The sequence below is a fragment of the Scyliorhinus torazame genome, chromosome 16, assembly GCF_047496885.1.
Source record: "Scyliorhinus torazame isolate Kashiwa2021f chromosome 16, sScyTor2.1, whole genome shotgun sequence".
In the NCBI taxonomy this organism is placed as follows: Eukaryota; Metazoa; Chordata; class Chondrichthyes; order Carcharhiniformes; family Scyliorhinidae; genus Scyliorhinus; species Scyliorhinus torazame.
In genome coordinates, this window is record NC_092722.1 from 57858461 (window position 1) to 57877418 (window position 18958).

Here is an 18958-nt window from a genome sequence, read left to right on the forward strand (position 1 = left end):
ACAATCTCTCTCCATTTTGTAACAAGGCTTTTGTTTCAAGCCCGGAAGTGTAAAAAGAATACACACGTTTACAGACTGAAAAAATTCCCAGGAAAAATAAACAATGAAAATGGTCAGACTCCAGACCCCCAATTCAGGGAGAGGCCAGAGTACAATTTCTGAGTCGGAATATGAAATATGCGCCATACTGTAAACTCGCCGTATGTCGCTGCACAAAACACGTAATTGTGTCCATAATTCTCCATTTGTCAAGATTGTTTCTATTTTGAAAAGACAAAAATCAATCTGTATAAAACACTGTGGATTTAAACTAGATCTGTGGGCTACAGGCCTGCAGATTTTAATGGAGAGCTGCAGGCTGACTGCAGTGGGGTTGGTGTCTGTCTGTAACCGGCATTTTCTGAAGACGTGTCACACACACACACACACACACAGACAAACACACACAACATGCACACAGTCCCTAACCTCCTCCTCCCCAACCAAGCTTTCTTTTAAAAAAAAACAAATTTTCAAGGGGAAAAAATCTCTACAGGAAAAATATTTCATTTATTTTATTTTTAAAAGTCACACACAAAAAACGTATGAACACGAGAGCAACCCCACTCAGAAATAGAAAAGTCTTCAATCTCACCAGATTCTCTTTTCTACAGGATTTTTGTCTCCTTTAGGGAGAAAGAGCCTATGACTTAGGTCTCAAATCCTGAAATAGACAGAGAGAGGTTTCTAGATGTGTTGCTACCTTATTTTTAAACTGGAGAGTGGGGGGCGAATGGGGGGGGGGGGGGGGGCTAAGTTTTTTTAAAAAGAGAAAAATCGAAACAAGATTACTCCCTGTTCGTCGTTAAGAGCTTCTTTTCTATCCCTCCTCTTTCCACATTTCAGTCACCCTCCTTTAAATCAGCCCAGGCACAAAGCAATTCCTTTCAGAAACACTGAACAGTAAATGTAATTTCTTTTTTTAAAAAGAGGCTTTACTAAAAAACCTTGAACCCATCCACACTTGCAACAAGTGCCCAGAAACCAAACAGATCTTAAAGATTTTACTTCTAACCCCGAGTAACCTATAGTGACAACGTTAACCACCCAGACCCTCCAAAAAAAATGAACCAACAGTAATCAAAAAAATAAGGTTGAAGAATATCTCCTCGGTTTAAGTCACTATTTTTTTGGAATTTTATATATATATATATATATATACATATATCGATCAATTGAATGTTTCCCAAAAAGTGAAGGATACGAAGCAGGCTGTTGTAGTCCTCTTATTACAGGCTGTGGTTTGGCTTTCTGTGGTAAGCTCATTTCAGGCTGAGGAAGACAAAAAAAAGGAAAAACCAGGCGGATTTTTTGTTGTATAGAGACAGAGAGATGTACCTCAGGGTGTCCTCCCTCAGAAGGACGTTTCCCACTTGAGTTTACCTGCAAATCACAAAAATAATAGCATTGGTAGATGGCCCAGAGTATGAACTAGCAGCGGGGCTCGTCCTTTGAGTGAAAGAGTCAAACTTTAGGACGGATGCAAGCGATTTTTTACGCACAAACCAACATGGCGAACCAAGCCGCTCTCAGTCCGAGAAGACGGACGCCCGGCGGCCCTCGGCAACTTCCGGAGAACTTCGACGCCGGCTGCTCGGCAACTTCCGGAAAGACTCGGCTCCCCCCTCCCCCTCCCCCCTCCCCCCTCCTCCCGCCCCGCCACCACTTCCTTCGGCTGTTTCCGGAAACTTCACAGCAAAGAGCCGGGTCACCCAGGAAGCACAGGTCTTTGGGGCAAGCACAGCTCCCCTGTCACTTAGATTTCAATGAACATGGACATAGTCATAAGTGTAAACAACAGCAGTGGCAGGAATTGCGAGCCCCACCTTCAATTAGGACATAACCTGGTGCAAAAGTGTTTGAGACGTGTAAAGTTACGGGGTCAAGGCAGGAGAATGGGGATGAGAAACATATCAGCCATGATCGAATGGCGGAGCAGACTCGTTGGGCCGAATGGCCTAACTCTGCTCCTATATCTTATGGTCTTACAAATAGGACATGGAACATAAGAACACACAGGAACAGGAGTAGGCCTCTCGGACCATCAGAACTGCTCTGCCATTGATGTTGATTGAGGGATAAATATTGTTTGGAGGAGAATTCTCCCTCAAAATGCTGTGCTTTTAATAAATGTGTCCATTCTGTGCATGCAAGTGTGGATGCAAGGCCAGTATTTAATTCAAAGCCCATGTTGTGCTTGAGAAGTCGGTGATGAACCTCCTTAAACTGTTGCAGTCCTTGTGGTAAATATACCTCTTACAGTGCTGTGAAAAAGACAGTTTTTGATTTTGCTGTAGTAAAGGAATAGCAATAAAAGCAAAATCTTGGAGGTGCTGGAAATCTGAAATTAAAACAGAAAATGCCTGGTAGCGTCTGTTGTTTTTATTAAGGGGCAATATTAAGGATAGGTGGCCAATCCACCTATCCTGCACATTTTTGGGTTGTGGGGGTGAAACCCACGCAAACACGGGGAGAATGTGCAAACTGCACATGGACAGTGACCCAGAGCCGGGATCGAACCTGGGACCTCGGTGCCGTGAGGCAGCAGCACTAACCACTGCGGCACCGTGCTGCCCGAGATAAGTAGAGTTAACACTTCAAATCCAATATGATTCTTCTTTGGAACTCATGATATATGTCCAAGTCAGGAAGGTGCGCAATTTGGTCGGGAACTTTGGGGCGGTGGCGTTCCCACATGCTCACTGCCCTTGTCCTTCTTGGTGTTAGAGGTCACAGATTTAAGAGATGCTGCTCACTAAGTCTTGAACTTTTGAAGTGCATTTTGCAGATGGTAGAAGTACTACAGGCATGGTGGTGTAAGGTGAGCCAATTTGTCTTTGCGCTTTGCCTTGGATGGTGCTGAGCTGCTTGAGTGCTGTTTTAATCTGCACTCATCAAACAATTAGAGAGAATTCTAGACATCTGCCTTTTAGTGGCAAGACTTTAGGCATTCAAGAGGTGAGTTACAAAATACAGGATTCTAGCCTTTGCCTGCCTTGTAGCCACAGTATTTGTGTAGCTGGTCCAGTTAAATTTCTGGTTGATGGTAGTACATCCCAGGATATAGATGGCAAACTATTGTACAGTATATTCAGTTATGCACCAGCTAATTTCTGCTGGTGCATCATCCTTGGGAAGATTACGAGAAATGCAAGTCTTTCTCTTGTCTATCTTCCACGCCCTCAGGATATCCCAAGAGAAATGAAAGACATCTGTTTATATCGGAGGAGATGTTCAACCCACATTCACCGTCAGAGAGAATGGCGATGTGGGCGGAAAATCCGGAGAGAAGCGGGCAACACAATTCTCTCCGGCGAGATCGCATTTCTGAATTTTCCCTGTCCCTCACTGGTGAGGTTACAAGATTCATGCCTGCTAAAGTTGAGAACGTAATTTTAATGTATTTGAATAAATTTTCATATCATCACCTCTGTTTGAGATAGATATATTTCTGACTTCTGATTTGAAAAATGGGTTTACGGGATATGGGGAACAAGTAGGGAGGTGACTTTGGGACCAGGAATAGATCAGCCATGATCTGATTGAATGGCGGAGCAGGCTCGAGGGGCTGAATTGCTTACTTCTGCTCCTAATTCCTATGTTCCTATTATCCAGCCCCTCCCACTATGTGATCTCCCCTCACTGAATATTCATACCTCGCAAGCGTGATGTCACGTTGGCGATATTTACAACAGATATTTTAAAACAAGATTCAGTCGAGGGATATCGCCGGGGTTTAAAGATAAATATAGCCCCCAGGAGGAGAAGGACATGCCCGGCAATCCCCTGGCACTGACCCCTGGCCCTCGTGGGACCCCCATGATGGGGGTTGCATGCCATCTATGTGTGGTGGAGGGGAGAGTGCGAGCAGTGAGAGGGGAACCTGTAGGCATGGGGGGAGAGCAAGCACTGAGGGAGAGGGAAGGCTGGCGATACGCCCATAGTGATCGTGGGGAATGTGAGCTCCCAATGATCGTCTGAGGGGGTGGGCAGCCCCTGATGATTGTCTGGGTTTGGTGGGGAAGCCCCCGATACCTCTAGATGTGGGGGGTGGAGTTGATGTTCAATTCTGATCGGTGTGCCCTTTAAAGATGGCGCCCCCATTTCTTTGGAGTCAGGTGCCAGTACTATCAGGCCCCGCCCCACCAGAGTGATGGTGTAAATCACGGCCACTTTTTTAAAACTCAGATAGGTTCAAGATCTGGTGAGAAAACTGGTCTGGGCAGCTGAAGAACTTCACGCCAGTTTTCATTCGGAGCCTGACACTTGGTAAGATTCTCCCCTTAGTGTTTATCAGACATCTAAGAACTTTACAGCCATTGACGTATTTCTTGAAGATTAATCACTGTTGAAATGTAGGGGACACGGTCGCCAATTTGTGAATAACAAACACTGTGGCCATCTGAGATGGCCATCTGCAAAGGATCATGGGAATAATGGCCAACCCAGGACTCAGACAGATACAGAGCTTCTGTGTATTTGGAACGCAGGTAGCTAGACCTGACCAAAACCCCCACTCGTTTCCTTTTTAATGGCCCGTTCCCCAGAACAATATGACTCAAATCAAGAAACCGGTACAGCCACAGACTGATCGGCGCCACTCCCTTTACTCAGAGAATCCAACTGCCAAGGTCAATGACCGCTAAAGACCCGCCCATCCACCAAGGCACCCGCCCCTTTATTGGCCAAAATCGAAGACAGTGATCAGAGCCCAAGATCAAGGACCGCCCCAAAGAGTGCAAAATCCCAGAGGGATAAAAAGGGACAGAGCCATGTGTTCGGTCTCTTTTGGGCCAGGCCTGTGCCAGCCTCTTTTGGATCAGGCCTGTGCCAGCCCAACTCTAGCAGGAACAGCCAGCCAAGTTCAAGACCAACGATCGCTACCTGATGGATGAGCCCAGCAGAGACAGAGCCACTTCTTTGAACCGGCCACATGAAATCAAGATAAAGGCCTTATCCATTTGCACAGTGTCGGTCACCCTGAAGTTAAGTATAGGTTATTGTAGCTGATAGGTGTAGTTTAACTTGTAGTAGATATTGTGTTTGCATGTCGAAGTAATCCTAGTGTGTGTAAATAAACCATCTTTTGAACTGACTAACTGGTTGTGTGGTCATTTGACCGATATAAGGGAAAGACTTGTGGTTCACCGAGATAAATAGAAATACCCACAGTATTGGCGACGCTGTTGGGACATAACAACATATAAATAGAGCCTCATTATTAAAAAGGGTAACAACACCCACAAAGAGCAAAGTGATAATAACCAGATAATCTGTTCTATTGTGCTAGAAGGTGGCATGGTGGCACAGTGGTTAGCACTGCTGCCTTATATTGCCAGGGACCCGGGTTCAATTCCAACTTTGGGTGACTGCGGAGTTTGCACTTTCTCCCCATGTTGCGTGGGTTTCCCCAGGGTGTTCCAGTTTCCTCCCACAGTCCAAAGATGTGCAGGTTAGGTTGATTGGCCATGCTAAATTGCCCTTTGTGTGCAAAAATTAGGTGAAGTTACTGGGATAGGACAAGGGAGTGGGCCTAAGTAGGGTACTCTTTCAGAGGGTCAGTGCAGACTCAATGGGACAAATTACCTCCTTCTGCAGGGATTCCATGATGTTGATTAATTGAAGGATAGATATCATTCATAACAACGGCAATAACTCCCCTGATCTTCTTCAAAATAGTGAAATGGAATCTTTCACATTCACCTGAGTAGGCTGATGGGGCCTCTCATCCAAAAGATGGCATCTCTGATGGTCCAGCACTCCTCCAGTACTGTACGGGAGTGGCAGTCATGTTTTTTAAGCTCAAACCCTGGAGTGGAACTTATTCAGAGTGACATTGATTAAAATAGGTTGCGCTTTGAAACAAAAATAAGCACCACTACTGACTAATACTTGACAGATCCAATGCAACCTCATTGAAATGAAAATCACGTTGATTATCTTAAGAAAACCAAATACATATGTTTACAAAAGAGTGCTCGTTGCTCTGGAACACCTGAAAATACAACTGAGGAGAAAAATGAAAGAGTAATAAATGTTTTTTATTTATGTTACAGAAACTTTGTTGCAGTATTGTACAGTGTTTGTGCTAGATTTTAACATTGAAGAGCACGTGCGTCCATATGTGGGGGTTAAATTAATCAAAAATGGACTTCTGGTGACGGCGGGCGGGAGGCGGCCGCACAATGGAGGGCTCCCGGTCGGCAATGGCATTTTCGGGGCTTTAAGCCCGGTCCCAGGGTCCGCGGAGGCGGCAGAAGAAGGGAGAAGGCACGGAGGAGGCACAGTGGAGACACAGGAGGAAAAAAGGAACAAAGAAAAATGTCGAGGGTGAGCAAGAAAACGGCCGGAAAAAAAACAGCTGGAGGTCCGTCGGGGAGTGGAAAGGTCACCGCGGGGTCACCAGGAAAAATGGAGGTTGGAGCACCAGGGAAGGCCGCACTGCTTACGGCTGAAGAAATAACTACGGTGATGGCTGCAGAATTTGAAAAACAGTTGGCGCAGAAAGCGAAATGCATGGAGACGGTGAGGAAGGAGATGAGGGGGGTTTTGAGTGTGCTGGTGGAGGAGGCGGTTTCCCCGGTGAGGACGGAGGTGGCGAGCGCAGTGGCGGAGGTGCGAGAGCAAGGGGAGGCGCTGAAGGAAGTGGAGGCACGGTGATCAACTTGCCTCGATGGGGAAAGAGATGCGGAAGGTGATGGCTACTAACAAGGATCTGCGAGGAAAAATGGAAGACCTGGAAAACAGATCCAGGCGACAGAATTTGAGGATTGTGGGGCTGCCCGAAGGAGTTGAAGGACCGAAGCCAACTGAGTACTTTGCCGTGATGCTGGCAAAACTATTGGGGGAGGGGGAGGACCCCTCCCGATATGAACTGGATCGGGCTCATCGGTCGTGGAGGCCTGTACCAAAGGCGAGTGAGCCGCCAAGGGCAGTGACTCTGTGCTTCCGTAGGTACAGGGTGAAGGAGAAGGTCCTGAGCTGGGCCAAGCAGAAGCAGGTGGTGCAGTGGGCTGGAGCTGGTATACGTGTATACCAGGACTTTACGGTGGAGCTGGCAAGGAGGCGGGCTGCCTTCAACCGGGTGAAGAGGGCACTGTACATTAGCAAGGTGCAGAGCGGCATTGTATATCCAGCGAAGCTGAGGGTGACTTACAAGCTCAGGGACTTTTATTTTGGAACGGCGGAAGCAGCGGAGGAGTTAGCGAAAGCAGAAGGACTGTGGCAGAACTGACAAATTGAGGAATGGTCATGTGCCGATGTAACCTCATGACTGTATTTTCTTCTTTTTTGTATCACTGCGCGCGGGTGTAGACTAAAGGAGCCAATGCGGTATATATTTGGACAAGGGAAGGGACGGGACTTTCACTCGAAATGAGGGCTCTTTGGGGTGTAGGTGGATATGCGGGGTTTGTGTGCTAAAAGGGGATCTTTGGGCTTTCCTAGGGCTGGGCAAGTGGGAAAGCTGTGTAAGATTAAGGGTGACTACGGGTAATCCCTGATTCCTTTTTGCCATTTGTTTATGTAAACATGCGGGTTGAGGTTTGGGGGTTGGTGGGTAGATGAGATCGTTGTTATTATGGGGACTGACATTTCTTGCTGATTATTGTTTATTGTTGATGGATGTAAATGTGGGAGAAAATGTGAAAAAGTAGAATTTAAAAAAATAAAAAAATAAAAATAAAAATTAATCAAAATTGTCAGCACATCTGGAAGTCAGCTCCAATGTGCCAACTTCCAAATTCAAGTCATGTAATGTATATTGTAAGAGCTGATCATATAGTGACACCACCCTCTGCTTAGAATTTGCCCGAGCACAATAGTTAATCAAATCTCGATGCGATGATCAGAATTTGAGTTTGTGTTAATTTAGTTATTGGTCAGAACAATGGGAGTCGGAGCTATAGGAGACTGTTGGCTACATCCCATTTCAGGGGTGAATAAAGTGTGCGACAACTTGAGCAATTAAGTAGATTCTCTGGGTGGTATTTAATGCAAGTGATAGCGGGTCTCGTTTGCCAGCTAAAGAGCCGGCAAGAGCCCAGCATCACTTTGACCCACTGCAACGGTGGGCCCTCCACAGAATCAAGGAACCCGGAGGCAAAAACCCTGCCTCCGCCCGAGAGCTGCCGGCAGCTCTGCATTGCAGGCATTGCCACTTGGGGAGTGATGGCTGCAGCCAGTAATGCACCCACCAGAAGCCCGGGATCAGCAAGAGAGCGCAGACCAAAGATGAGTGAGGGCGAGATGGGGGTTGTGGGATGAATGTCCTCAGGGAGGGGGAAGGCAGCAATCGGGGGTAGCACTCAATGAGACCCCCCCCCCCCATTCCCTGGGAGCCCGCAAACAAACCCAACCATTGGGTGAATACCAGTGATGGTGAGATGAGGCCTTTAAGTGGGAATTAGTTACCCTGGACATAATCAGGATGGAGACAGGAAGGCGGTTGTTATCCTCCAACCCAATTAAATGCCCGCCTCAGAAGGGAGCATTAAATTCCACCCTCTGTGTGAGTTATTTCCAGTCCAAAACTCCGCATGTACAATTGGCTGCAAATGCGTAACCAGTACTGGAGAGGCAACATGTGAAAGGCTTAGAGGGGATGGAATTTTTAAAGTACATCCAGAAGAACCTTGTCAGCCAGCACGTGGAAAGCCCTATTCGAGAGAGGGCGGTATGTGACCTAATTTTAGGGAATGAAGCCGGCCATGTGGTGGTCGAAGCATCGGTGGGGAGCATTTTGATGATAGTGACCAAAACGTGTAAGATTTAAGGTAGTTATGGAATAGGACAAAGCTCGGCTGAAAATAAAGGTTCTGAATTGAGGGAAGGCCGATTTTAGTTGGATAAGACAGGAACTCGCCAATGTTAATTATGGGCAGCACGGTAGCACAGTGGTTAACACTGTTGCTTCACAGCTCCAGAGTCCCAGGTTCGATTCTCGGCTTCGGTCACTGTCCGTGTGGAGTCTACACGTTGTCCCTGTGTCTGCGTGGGTTTCCTCCGGGTGTTCCGGTTTCCTCCCACAGTCCCGAAAGACGTGCTGTTAGGTAATTTGGACATTCTGAATTCTCCCTCTGTGTACCCGAATAGGCGCTGGAATGTGGCGACTAGGGGCTTTTCACAGTAACTTCATTGCAGTGTTAATGTAAGCCTACTTGTGACAATAAAGATTATTATTATTAACAGTGGTTCAGTTGGGCAGCACGGTGATGCAGTGGTTAACACTGCTGACTACGGCGCTGATGACCCGAGTTTGATCCCGGCCCGGGGTCACTGTCTGTGTGGAGTTTGCACTACTCCCCGTGTCTCCATGGGTTTCACCCCCACAACCCAAAGATGTTAGATGGATTGGCCAGGCTAAATTGGCGGTTATTTGAAAAATATAATTGGGTACTCTAAATGTATTAAAAAAAGAGAATTGATGATAGTTCTCATGGGCACCATTATTTTTTTTTAATAAATATTTTATTGAAAATTTTTGGTCAACCAACACAGTACATTGTGCATCTTTTACACAATATTATAACAACACAAATAACAATGACCTATTTTATAAACAAAAAATGAATAAATAATAAATAACAAAAATGAAAACTAACCCTAATTGGCAACTGCCTTATCACAAGTAACACTCTCCAAATATATAATTTAACAGTCCAATATATAATTATCTGTCGCAACGACCTATACATATTATACAGTATATATTAACAACACTGAGAGTCCTTCTGGTTCCTCCTCCCCCCCACCCACCCCCCCCTCCCCCCCACCCGATCCTGGGCTGCTGCTGCTGCCTTCTTTTTTCCATTCCATCTATCTTTCTGCGAGGTATTCGACGAACGGTTGCCACCACCTGGTGAACCCTTGAGCCGACCTCCTTAGAACGGACTTAATCCGCTCTAGCTTTATAAACCCTGCCATGTCATTTATCCAGGTCTCCACCCCCGGGGGCTTGGCTTCTTTCCACATTAACAATATCCTGCGCCGGGCTACTAGGGACGCAAAGGCCAAAACATCGGCCTCTCTCGCCTCCTGCACTCCCGGCTCTTGTGCAACCCCAAATATAGCCAACCCACAGCTTGGTTCGACCCGGACCCCCACTACTTTTGAAAGCACCTTTGTTACCCCCATCCAAAACCCCTGTAGTGCCGGGCATGACCAAAACATATGGGTATGATTCGCTGGGCTTCTCGAGCACCTCGCACACCTATCCTCCACCCCAAAAAATTTACTGAGCCGTGCTCCAGTCATATGCACCCTGTGTAATACCTTAAACTGAATCAGGCTTAGCCTGGCACACGAGGACGACGAGTTTACCCTGCTTAGGGCATCTGCCCACAGCCCCTCCTCGATCTCCTCCCCCAGCTCTTCTTCCCATTTCCCTTTTAGTTCATCTACCATAGTCTCCCCTTCGTCCCTCATTTCCCTATATATATCTGACACCTTACCATCCCCCACCCATGTCTTTGAGATCACTCTGTCCTGCACCTCTTGTGTCGGGAGCTGCGGGAATTCCCTCACCTGTTGCCTCGCAAAAGCCCTCAGTTGCATATACCTGAATGCATTCCCTTGGGGCAACCCATATTTCTCGGTCAGCGCTCCCAGACTCGCAAATCGTCCACATACGAAGATACCCAGTGTTCTTCTCCTCCTCTAAGTACTCCCCTCCACTTCTTGGAACCCCTCAACGCTATCGCCAGGGGCTCAATCGCCAGTGCAAACAATAATGGGGACAGAGGGCATCCCTGCCTTGTCCCTCTATGGAGCCGAAAATATGCAGATCCCCGTCCATTCGTGACCACGCTCGCCATCGGGGCCCTATACAACAGCTGCACCCATCTAACATACCCCTCTCCAAAACCAAATCTCCTCAACACCTCCCACAAATAATCCCACTCCACTCTATCAAATGCTTTCTCGGCATCCATCGCCACTACTATCTCCGTTTCCCCCTCTGGTGGAGCCATCATCATTACCCCTAACAGCCTCCGTATATTCGTGTTCAGCTGTCTCCCCTTCACAAACCCAGTTTGGTCCTCGTGGACCACCCCCGGGACACATTCCTCTATTCTCATTGCCATTACCTTGGCCAGGATCTTGGCATCTACATTTAGGAGGGAAATAGGTCTATAGGACCCGCATTGTAGCGGGTCCTTTTCCTTCTTTAAGAGAAGCGATATCGTTGCTTCAGACATAGTCGGGGGCAGTTGTCCCCTTTCCTTTGCCTCATTAAAGGTCCTCGTCAATACCGGGGCGAGCAAGTCCACATATTTTCTATAGAATTCGACTGGGAATCCATCCGGTCCCGGGGCCTTTCCCGCCTGCATGCTCCTAATTCCTTTCACCACTTCTTCTACCTCGATCTGTGCTCCCAGTCCCACCCTTTCCTGCTCTTCCACCTTGGTATATTCCAGCCGATCCAAGAAGCCCATCATTCTCTCCCTCCCATCCGGGGGTTGAGCTTCATATAATTTTTTATAAAATGTCTTGAACACTCCACTCACTCTCTCCGCTCCCCGCTCCATCTCTCCTTCCTCATCCCTCACTCCCCCTATTTCCCTCGCTGCTCCCCTTTTCCTCAATTGGTGTGCCAGCAACCTGCTCGCCTTCTCCCCATATTCGTACTGTACACCCTGTGCCTTCCTCCATTGTGCCTCTGCAGTGCCCGTAGTCAGCAAGTCAAATTCTACATGTAGCCTTTGCCTTTCCCTGTACAGTCCCTCCTCCGGTGCTTCCGCATATTGTCTGTCCACCCTCAAAAGTTCTTGCAGCAACCGCTCCCGTTCCTTACTCTCCTGCTTCCCTTTATGTGCCCTTATTGATATCAGCTCCCCTCTAACCACTGCCTTCAACGCCTCCCAGACCACTCCCACCTGGACCTCCCCATTATCATTGAGTTCCAAGTACTTTTCAATGCACCCCCTCACCCTTAGACAAACCCCTCATCTGCCATTAGTCCCATGTCCATTCTCCAGGATGGGCGCCCTCCTGTTTACTCCCCTATCTCCAGGTCTACCCAGTGTGGAGCGTGATCCGAAATGGCTATAGCCGTATACTCCGTTCCCCTCACCTTCGGGATCAACGCCCTTCCCAGCACAAAAAAGTCTCTTCGCGAGTAGACTTTATGGACATAGGAGAAAAACGAGAACTCCTTACTCCTAGGTCTGCTAAATCTCCATGGGTCTACACCTCCCATCTGCTCCATAAAATCTTTAAGTACCTTGGCTGCTGCCGGCCTCCTTCCAGTCCTGGACTTCGACCTATCCAGCCCTGGTTCCAACACCGTATTAAAATCTCCCCCCATTATCAGCTTTCCCATCTCTAGGTCCGGAATGCGTCCTAGCATCCGCCTCATAAAATTGGCATCATCCCAGTTCGGGGCATATACGTTTACCAAAACCACCATCTCCCCCTGTAGTTTGCCACTCACCATCACGTATCTGCCCCCGTTATCCGCCACTATAGTCTTTGCCTCGAACATTACCCGCTTCCCCACTAATATAGCCACCCCCCTGTTTTTCGCATCTAGCCCCGAATGGAACACCTGCCCCACCCATCCTTTGCGTAGCCTAACCTGGTCTATCAGTTTCAGGTGCGTTTCCTGTAACATAACCACATCTGCCTTAAGTTTCTTCAGGTGTGCGAGTACCCGTGCCCTCTTTATCGGCCCGTTCAGCCCTCTCACGTTCCACGTGATCAGCCGGGTTGGGGGGCTTCCTACCCCCCCCCCCCCCCCCCTTGTCGATTAGCCATCCCCTTTTTCCATCTCCTCACCCGGTTCCCACGCAGCTGTATCTCCCCCAGGCGGTGCCCCCCCACCCATCCCCTCCCATACCAGCTCCCCCCTCTCCCCAGCAGCAGCAACCCAGTAATTCCCCCCTCCCACCCCCCCCCCCCCCCGCTAGATCCCCCACTAGCGTAATTACTCCCCCCATGTTGCTCCCAGAAGTCAGCAAACTCTGGCCGACCTCGGCTTCCCCCCGTGACCTCGGCTTGCACCGTGCGACGCCCCCTCCTTCCTGCTTCTCTATTCCCGCCATGATTCTCAAAGCGCGGGAACCAAGCCCGCGCTTCTCCCTTGGCCCCGCCCCCAATGGCCAACGCCCCATCTCCTCCACCTCCCCTCCTCCCCCCATCACCACCTGTGGAAGAGAGAAAGTTACCACATCGCAGGATTAGTACATAAAACTCCTCTTTCCCCCCTTTTTAACCCCCCTCTTCGCCCCCCACATTCGCCCCACCACTTTGTTCAAACGTTCTTTTTAATAACCCGCTCATTCCAGTTTTTCTTCCACAATAAAAGTCCACGCTTCATCCACCGTCTCAAAGTAGTGGTGCCTCCCTCGATATGTGACCCACAGTCTTGCCGGTTGCAGCATTCCAAATTTTATCTTCTTTTTATGAAGCACCGCCTTGGCCCGATTAAAGCTCGCCCTCCTTCTCGCCACCTCCGCACTCCAGTCTTGATAAACGCGGATCACCGCGTTCTCCCATTTACTGCTCCGAGTTTTTCTTTGCCATCTAAGGACCATTTCTCTATCCTTAAAACGGAGGAATCTCACCACTATGGCTCTGGGAATTTCTCCTGCTCTCGGTCCTCGCGCCATCACTCGGTATGCTCCCTCCACCTCCAACGGACCCGCCGGGGCCTCCGCTCCCATTAACGAGTGCAGCATCGTGCTCACATATGCCCCGACGTCCGCTCCCTCCGCACCTTCAGGAAGACCAAGAATCCTCAGGTTGTTCCTCCTTGCGTTGTTCTCCAGTGCCTCCAACCTTTCCACACCTCGTTTCTGATGTGCCTCATGCATCTCCGTCTTCACCACCAGGCCCTGTATGTCGTCCTCATTCTCGGCTGCCTTTGCCTTCACGACCCGAAGCTCCCGCTCCTGGGTCTTTTGTTCCTCCTTTAGCCCTTCGATCGCCTGTAGTATCGGGGCCAACAGCTCTTTCTTCATTTCCCTTTTGAGCTCTTCCACACAGCATTTCAAGAACTCTTGTTGTTCAGGGCCCATGTTAAACTGCCACCTTCCGACGCCATCTTGGTTTTTGCTTGCCTTCCTTGCCGCTGTTCTAAAGGATCCACTGCAATCCGGCCACTTTCTCCTCCTTTTTTCATCCGTATCCAGGGGGGATTCCCTTCTGGTTTACCGCACAGTGTTTTTAGCCGTCAAAATTGCTGTTGGGGCTCCTATCAAGAGCCCAAATGTCCGTTTCACCGGGAGCTGCCGAAACGTGCGACTCAGCTGATCATCGCCGCACCCGGAAGTCCTGGGCACCATTATTGACACTAGCGGCATGATGTTGGCGTCACGGTGGTTAGCACTGCTGCCTCACAGTGCCAGGGACCCGGGTTCAATTCCAGCCTTCGGTGAATGTGTGGAGTTTGCACACTCTCCCCATGACTGCGTGGGTTTCCTCCGGGTGCTCCGGTTTCCTCCCACAGTCCAAATGTGTGCAAGTTTAGGTGGATTGGCCATGCTGAATTGCCCCTTACTGGTCAAAAAGGTTAGGGGGGTTTGTGGGGACAGGGTGCTCTTCCTGAGGGTCGGCCCAAAGTCTTCTCATTTTTCCCTTCAGCACTGTAGGGATCTTAATTCCAGATTTATTTATTGAATTAAATTCCACTAGCGGCTGTGGTGGGATTTGAACCTGTATTGCCACTGGAGTACTCCTAGTCTAGTGACTTATGCGCTGTACCACCATCTGCACCAGATCTGATCCTTATCACATTGCAGTTTGTGGGGTCTTGCTCTGCTGTGCACAAATAGGTGGTGGTGGTTCATACATTACAACAGTGACCACGCCTCAAAAAATATTTAATTGGCTGTAAATCACTTTGTTTGTGAAAAGCGCTTTGCAAATGCAAGTCTTTCTCTTCTTTAGTTTAATTTATGGCCCAGAAGGGATCATCTACCACACAACAGATTTCACCATGTGTGCCATCAAAGGTCGAAGAGTGGGGCTGCCAACCTCAGGAGTCCTGGAGTCCAAAGGAATTGAAGATTAATGTAAAAGACGAGCAGCCCAGGATAAAGACCCTGTGCGGGTGGGGGGGGGGGGGGGGGGGGGGGGGGGGGGGGGGGGGGGGGGGGGGGTGGACAGACGGACGACAGCAGTGCCTGTCCCCGCGTGAACAACCAGAAAATTCTGACCAAAGTCTTCTCATTTTCTTTTTTTTCCAAAATATTTTATTCAGGCATTTGTATAAACAACAAATAGATCAGATAAAAGCAGAAGTGAAATTGTACAACATAATAAATAACCAACTCCCCCCCCCCCCCCCCCCCCCCCCCCGGCCTTACCCCTTCTCCCGTCCTGCCGTCCCCCTCTTTAACCCCCCTAACCCCCTGCCCCTCCCCCTGCTGACACCTCAGTCCTCCTTAAAGAAGTCAATGAGCGGCTCCCACCTCTGTGCGAAACCATCAACCAACCCCCTCAAGACAAACTCCATCCTCTCCAGCTTCAGGAATTCCGTCAGAGGGCAGCACGGTGGCGCAGTGGGTTAGCCTTGCTGCCTCACGGCGCCGAGGTCCCAGGTTCGATCCCGGTTCTGGGTCACTGTCCGTGTGGAGTTTGCACATTCTCCCCGTATTTGCATGGGTTTCGCCCCCACAACCCAAAGATGTGCAGGGTAGGTGGATTGGCCATGTTAAATTGCCCCTTAATTGGAAAAAGTGAATTGGGTACTCTAAATTTATAAAAAAGAAGAAAAAAGGAATTCCGGCAGGTCACTCACCCACACCCCCACTTCCAATGGCTCCGAGTCCCTCCCCCTAAGCAGAATCCCTCTCTGGACTATCAGGGAGGCAAAGGCCAAGACAGCTGCCTCTCTTGCCCCCAGGACTCCCTGGTCTTCTGACACCCCAAATATTGCTATCTCTGGACACGGGGCCACCTTTGCTCCCAATACCTCGGACATTACGTTTGCAAACCCCTACCAGAACCCCTTCAGTTACGGACAAGCCCAAAACATGTGGACACCTATCTTCTACTCCCTCAAAGAACCTGCTCATCCTTTTCACCGTCATATGCGCCCTGTGGACTACTTTAAACTGAATAAGAAAGCCTTGCACACGACGAGGACGCGTTCATCCTCCGCAGGACCTCCTGCCACGTCCCAGCCTCAACTCACCTGGTTAGTCCGCACTTGCGGCTGGTGCCTTGTACAGTAACCGGACCCAGTCCACAAACCCCTGCCCAAACTCAAACCGGCCCAGCACCGCCCACAGATATTCCCTATCCGTGTCCATTGCTACTGCCACTTCCACTTCCAGCGATCCGGGGATATCATAACCACATTAATCAGCCTCTTCACATTTGCCGATAACTGTCTCCCTTTCACAAACCCCGTTTGGTCCTCACTTAACGCCCACGTTCAACAACGATATTGAACGGTACATCTGAGATGGCTGGTGCACAATTCTTTATGAAACTTGACGTCTCTCAGGGTTTCTGGCAACTAAAGCTGGAGGAACAAAGTACAAAATACTGCACGTTTAATACGCCATTTCGACGGTACTGCTTTCTGAGATAGCCGTTTGGCATAAATTCAGCATCAGAAATTTTTCACCATGTCATGGAGCACATAATTGAAGGTGTACATGTGAACATGGATGATATCAGCGTTGGGGCTCAGCCATTGAAGAACACAATACGAGGTTGCTTAAAGTTCTAACGAGTATCAGGAGAAATGGGCTAGAAGCTCCACAAGTGAAAGTGCCAATTTGGAGTAACCGAGGTCACATTCCTGGGTGACAAGCTCACATCGCATGGCATTAAACCTGACAAGGAGGAAATCCAAGCAATTCTCAATATGCCAAAACCACACAGTAAGAAAGCCATCTTAAGAGTGATGCATAAGGTCAATTTTATAGGGAAATTCATTCCAAACCTGTCAGCAAAAACAACACATCTGCGTGATCTCCTGCTCAAAACAACGGATTTCACTTGGACTGAGCAACATAAGCAAGAGTGGGAGAAGCTCAAGACTTCACTTACCACGCCAGTTCTCACATTTTCTGACCCACCTAAGCAGATTAAAGTGTCAACAGACATGTCCTAAGACACCTCCTCCACAATAGTCCTCAACACCGGGGCCCCGCAAGACTGCGTACTTAGCCCCCTACTATACTCCCTGTGCACACTGTGTGGCAAAATCTGATTCCAACTCCATCTACAAGTTTGCTGATGATATGACCATAGTGGGCTGGATCTCGAATAACGACGAGTCCGAATACAGGAGGGAGATAGAGAACCTAGTGGAGTGTGTAGCGACAACAATCTCTCCCTCAATGCCAGCAAACTAAAGAGCTGGTCATTGACTTCAGGAAGCAAAGTACTCTACACACCCCTATTCAGCATCAACTTGAGGTAGAGATTGTTAGCAGTTTCAAATTCCTAGGGGTACACATCTCCAAAAATCTGTCCTGGTCCACCCACCTCGACCCAACGACCAAGAAAGTACAACAGTGCCTAGACTTCCTCAGGAACTAAGGAAATTCAGCATGTTCACATTAACTCTTACCAAGTTTTACATAGAAAGCATCCTATCGGGCTGCATCACAGCCGGGTATGGCAACTGCTCGGCCCAAGACCACAAGAAACTTCAGAGTCGGGAACACAGCCCAGTCCATCACACAAACCTGTCTCTCATCCATTGACTCCATCTACACCTCCCGCTGCCTGGGGAAAGCGGGCAGCAAAATCAAAGACCCCTCCCACCCGGCTTACTCACTCGTCCAACTTCTTCCATCGGGCAGGAGATACAAAAGTCTCAGAACACGCACGAACAGACTCAAAAACAGCTTCTTTCCCACTGTTACCAGACTCCTAAACAACCCTCTTATGGACTTCATTAACACTACACCCCTGTATGCTTCACCCAATGCCGGTGTTATGTAGTTACATTGTGTACCTTGTGTTGCCCTATTATGTATTTCTTTTATTTCCTTTTCTTTTCATGTACTTAATGATCTGTTGAGCTGCTCTCAGAAAAATACTTTTCACTGTACCTCGGTACACGTGACAATAAACAAAATCCAAGATGGTCTGGGTGCAGTTCTTCTGCAACTCGAGCATGACGATTGGAAACCAGTCATGTATGCATCATGATCCATGACAACAACAGAGCAGAGGTACGCTGAAATTGAAAAAAAATGTCTGGGTTTAGTTGTAGGCTTGAGAATTTCCACGACTACGTCTATGGGCTTCCAACTTTCACAGTTGAGACAGACCATTGTCCTTTGGTTAACATCATCAAAATAAATCTCAACTAGATGTCTCTGCTCATTCAGAGATTGATGATGAAGTTACAACGCTATGACTTCAATCTCTTCCACACGCCAGCCAAATATTTGTTCTCAGCAGATACATTATTGAGAGCGCCGATGCAAGTATTGGTGGTGAGATTGGAGGGGGGCTTCAGCCCACTTCACACATGAAAGGCAGGTGTAGCATTAACACAAAGGGTGGGATTCTCCTTTCCGGTGACTAAGTCCCCACGCCGACAGGAAAACCGTCGCGAACCACTCCGGCATCAACAGCCCCCGAAAGTGCGGAATTCTCCACAGGTGGATGCCGGAGGAGTTGGCGCCATGCCAGCCGGTGCCAAAAGGCCTCCGTGATCTTGCGCATGCGCGGGACTGCCGCCGTGATTCTGCGCATGCGCAGACCGGCGACGTATTCTGGCGCATGCGCAGGGGGTTGTCTTCTCTGCGCCAGCTGGGTATTCTCCGGCCTGGCGGGGGATCGGAGAATCCCGCTGAAAGTCTCTTTAAGTGGCATGGTGGCCATTTAAAAGGACGCGGTGGCACGGTAGTTAGCACTGCTGCCTGACAGAGCCAGAGACCGGGGTTTGATTCCGACCTCGGTGACTGTTTGGAGTTTGTACATTTTCCCCATTCTGTGTGGATTT

General features: G+C 48.8%; 1 protein-coding gene across 20 annotated transcripts in view; it reads right to left on the minus strand.

Annotated features, from left to right (window-relative positions):
- The window catches only part of eif4g3b (eukaryotic translation initiation factor 4 gamma, 3b), a 480107-nt gene extending 478514 nt beyond the window's left edge, over positions 1-1593 (minus strand). For 13 of the 20 annotated variants that reach the window (XM_072478533.1, XM_072478532.1, XM_072478530.1 and 10 more), the window contains exons 1-2: positions 1423-1593; positions 1244-1311 (exon numbers count right to left, since the gene is read on the minus strand). In XM_072478533.1, the coding sequence (XP_072334634.1) occupies positions 1244-1305 (62 nt within the window). In that variant the 5' untranslated portion in view covers positions 1306-1311; positions 1423-1593. Of the gene's footprint in view, positions 1-188; positions 303-1243 lie in introns of those variants that run through there. The other 7 variants (XM_072478540.1, XM_072478539.1, XM_072478538.1 and 4 more) reach the window with 5 other exon arrangements.
- Positions 1594-18958: the final 17365 nt, after the last annotated feature.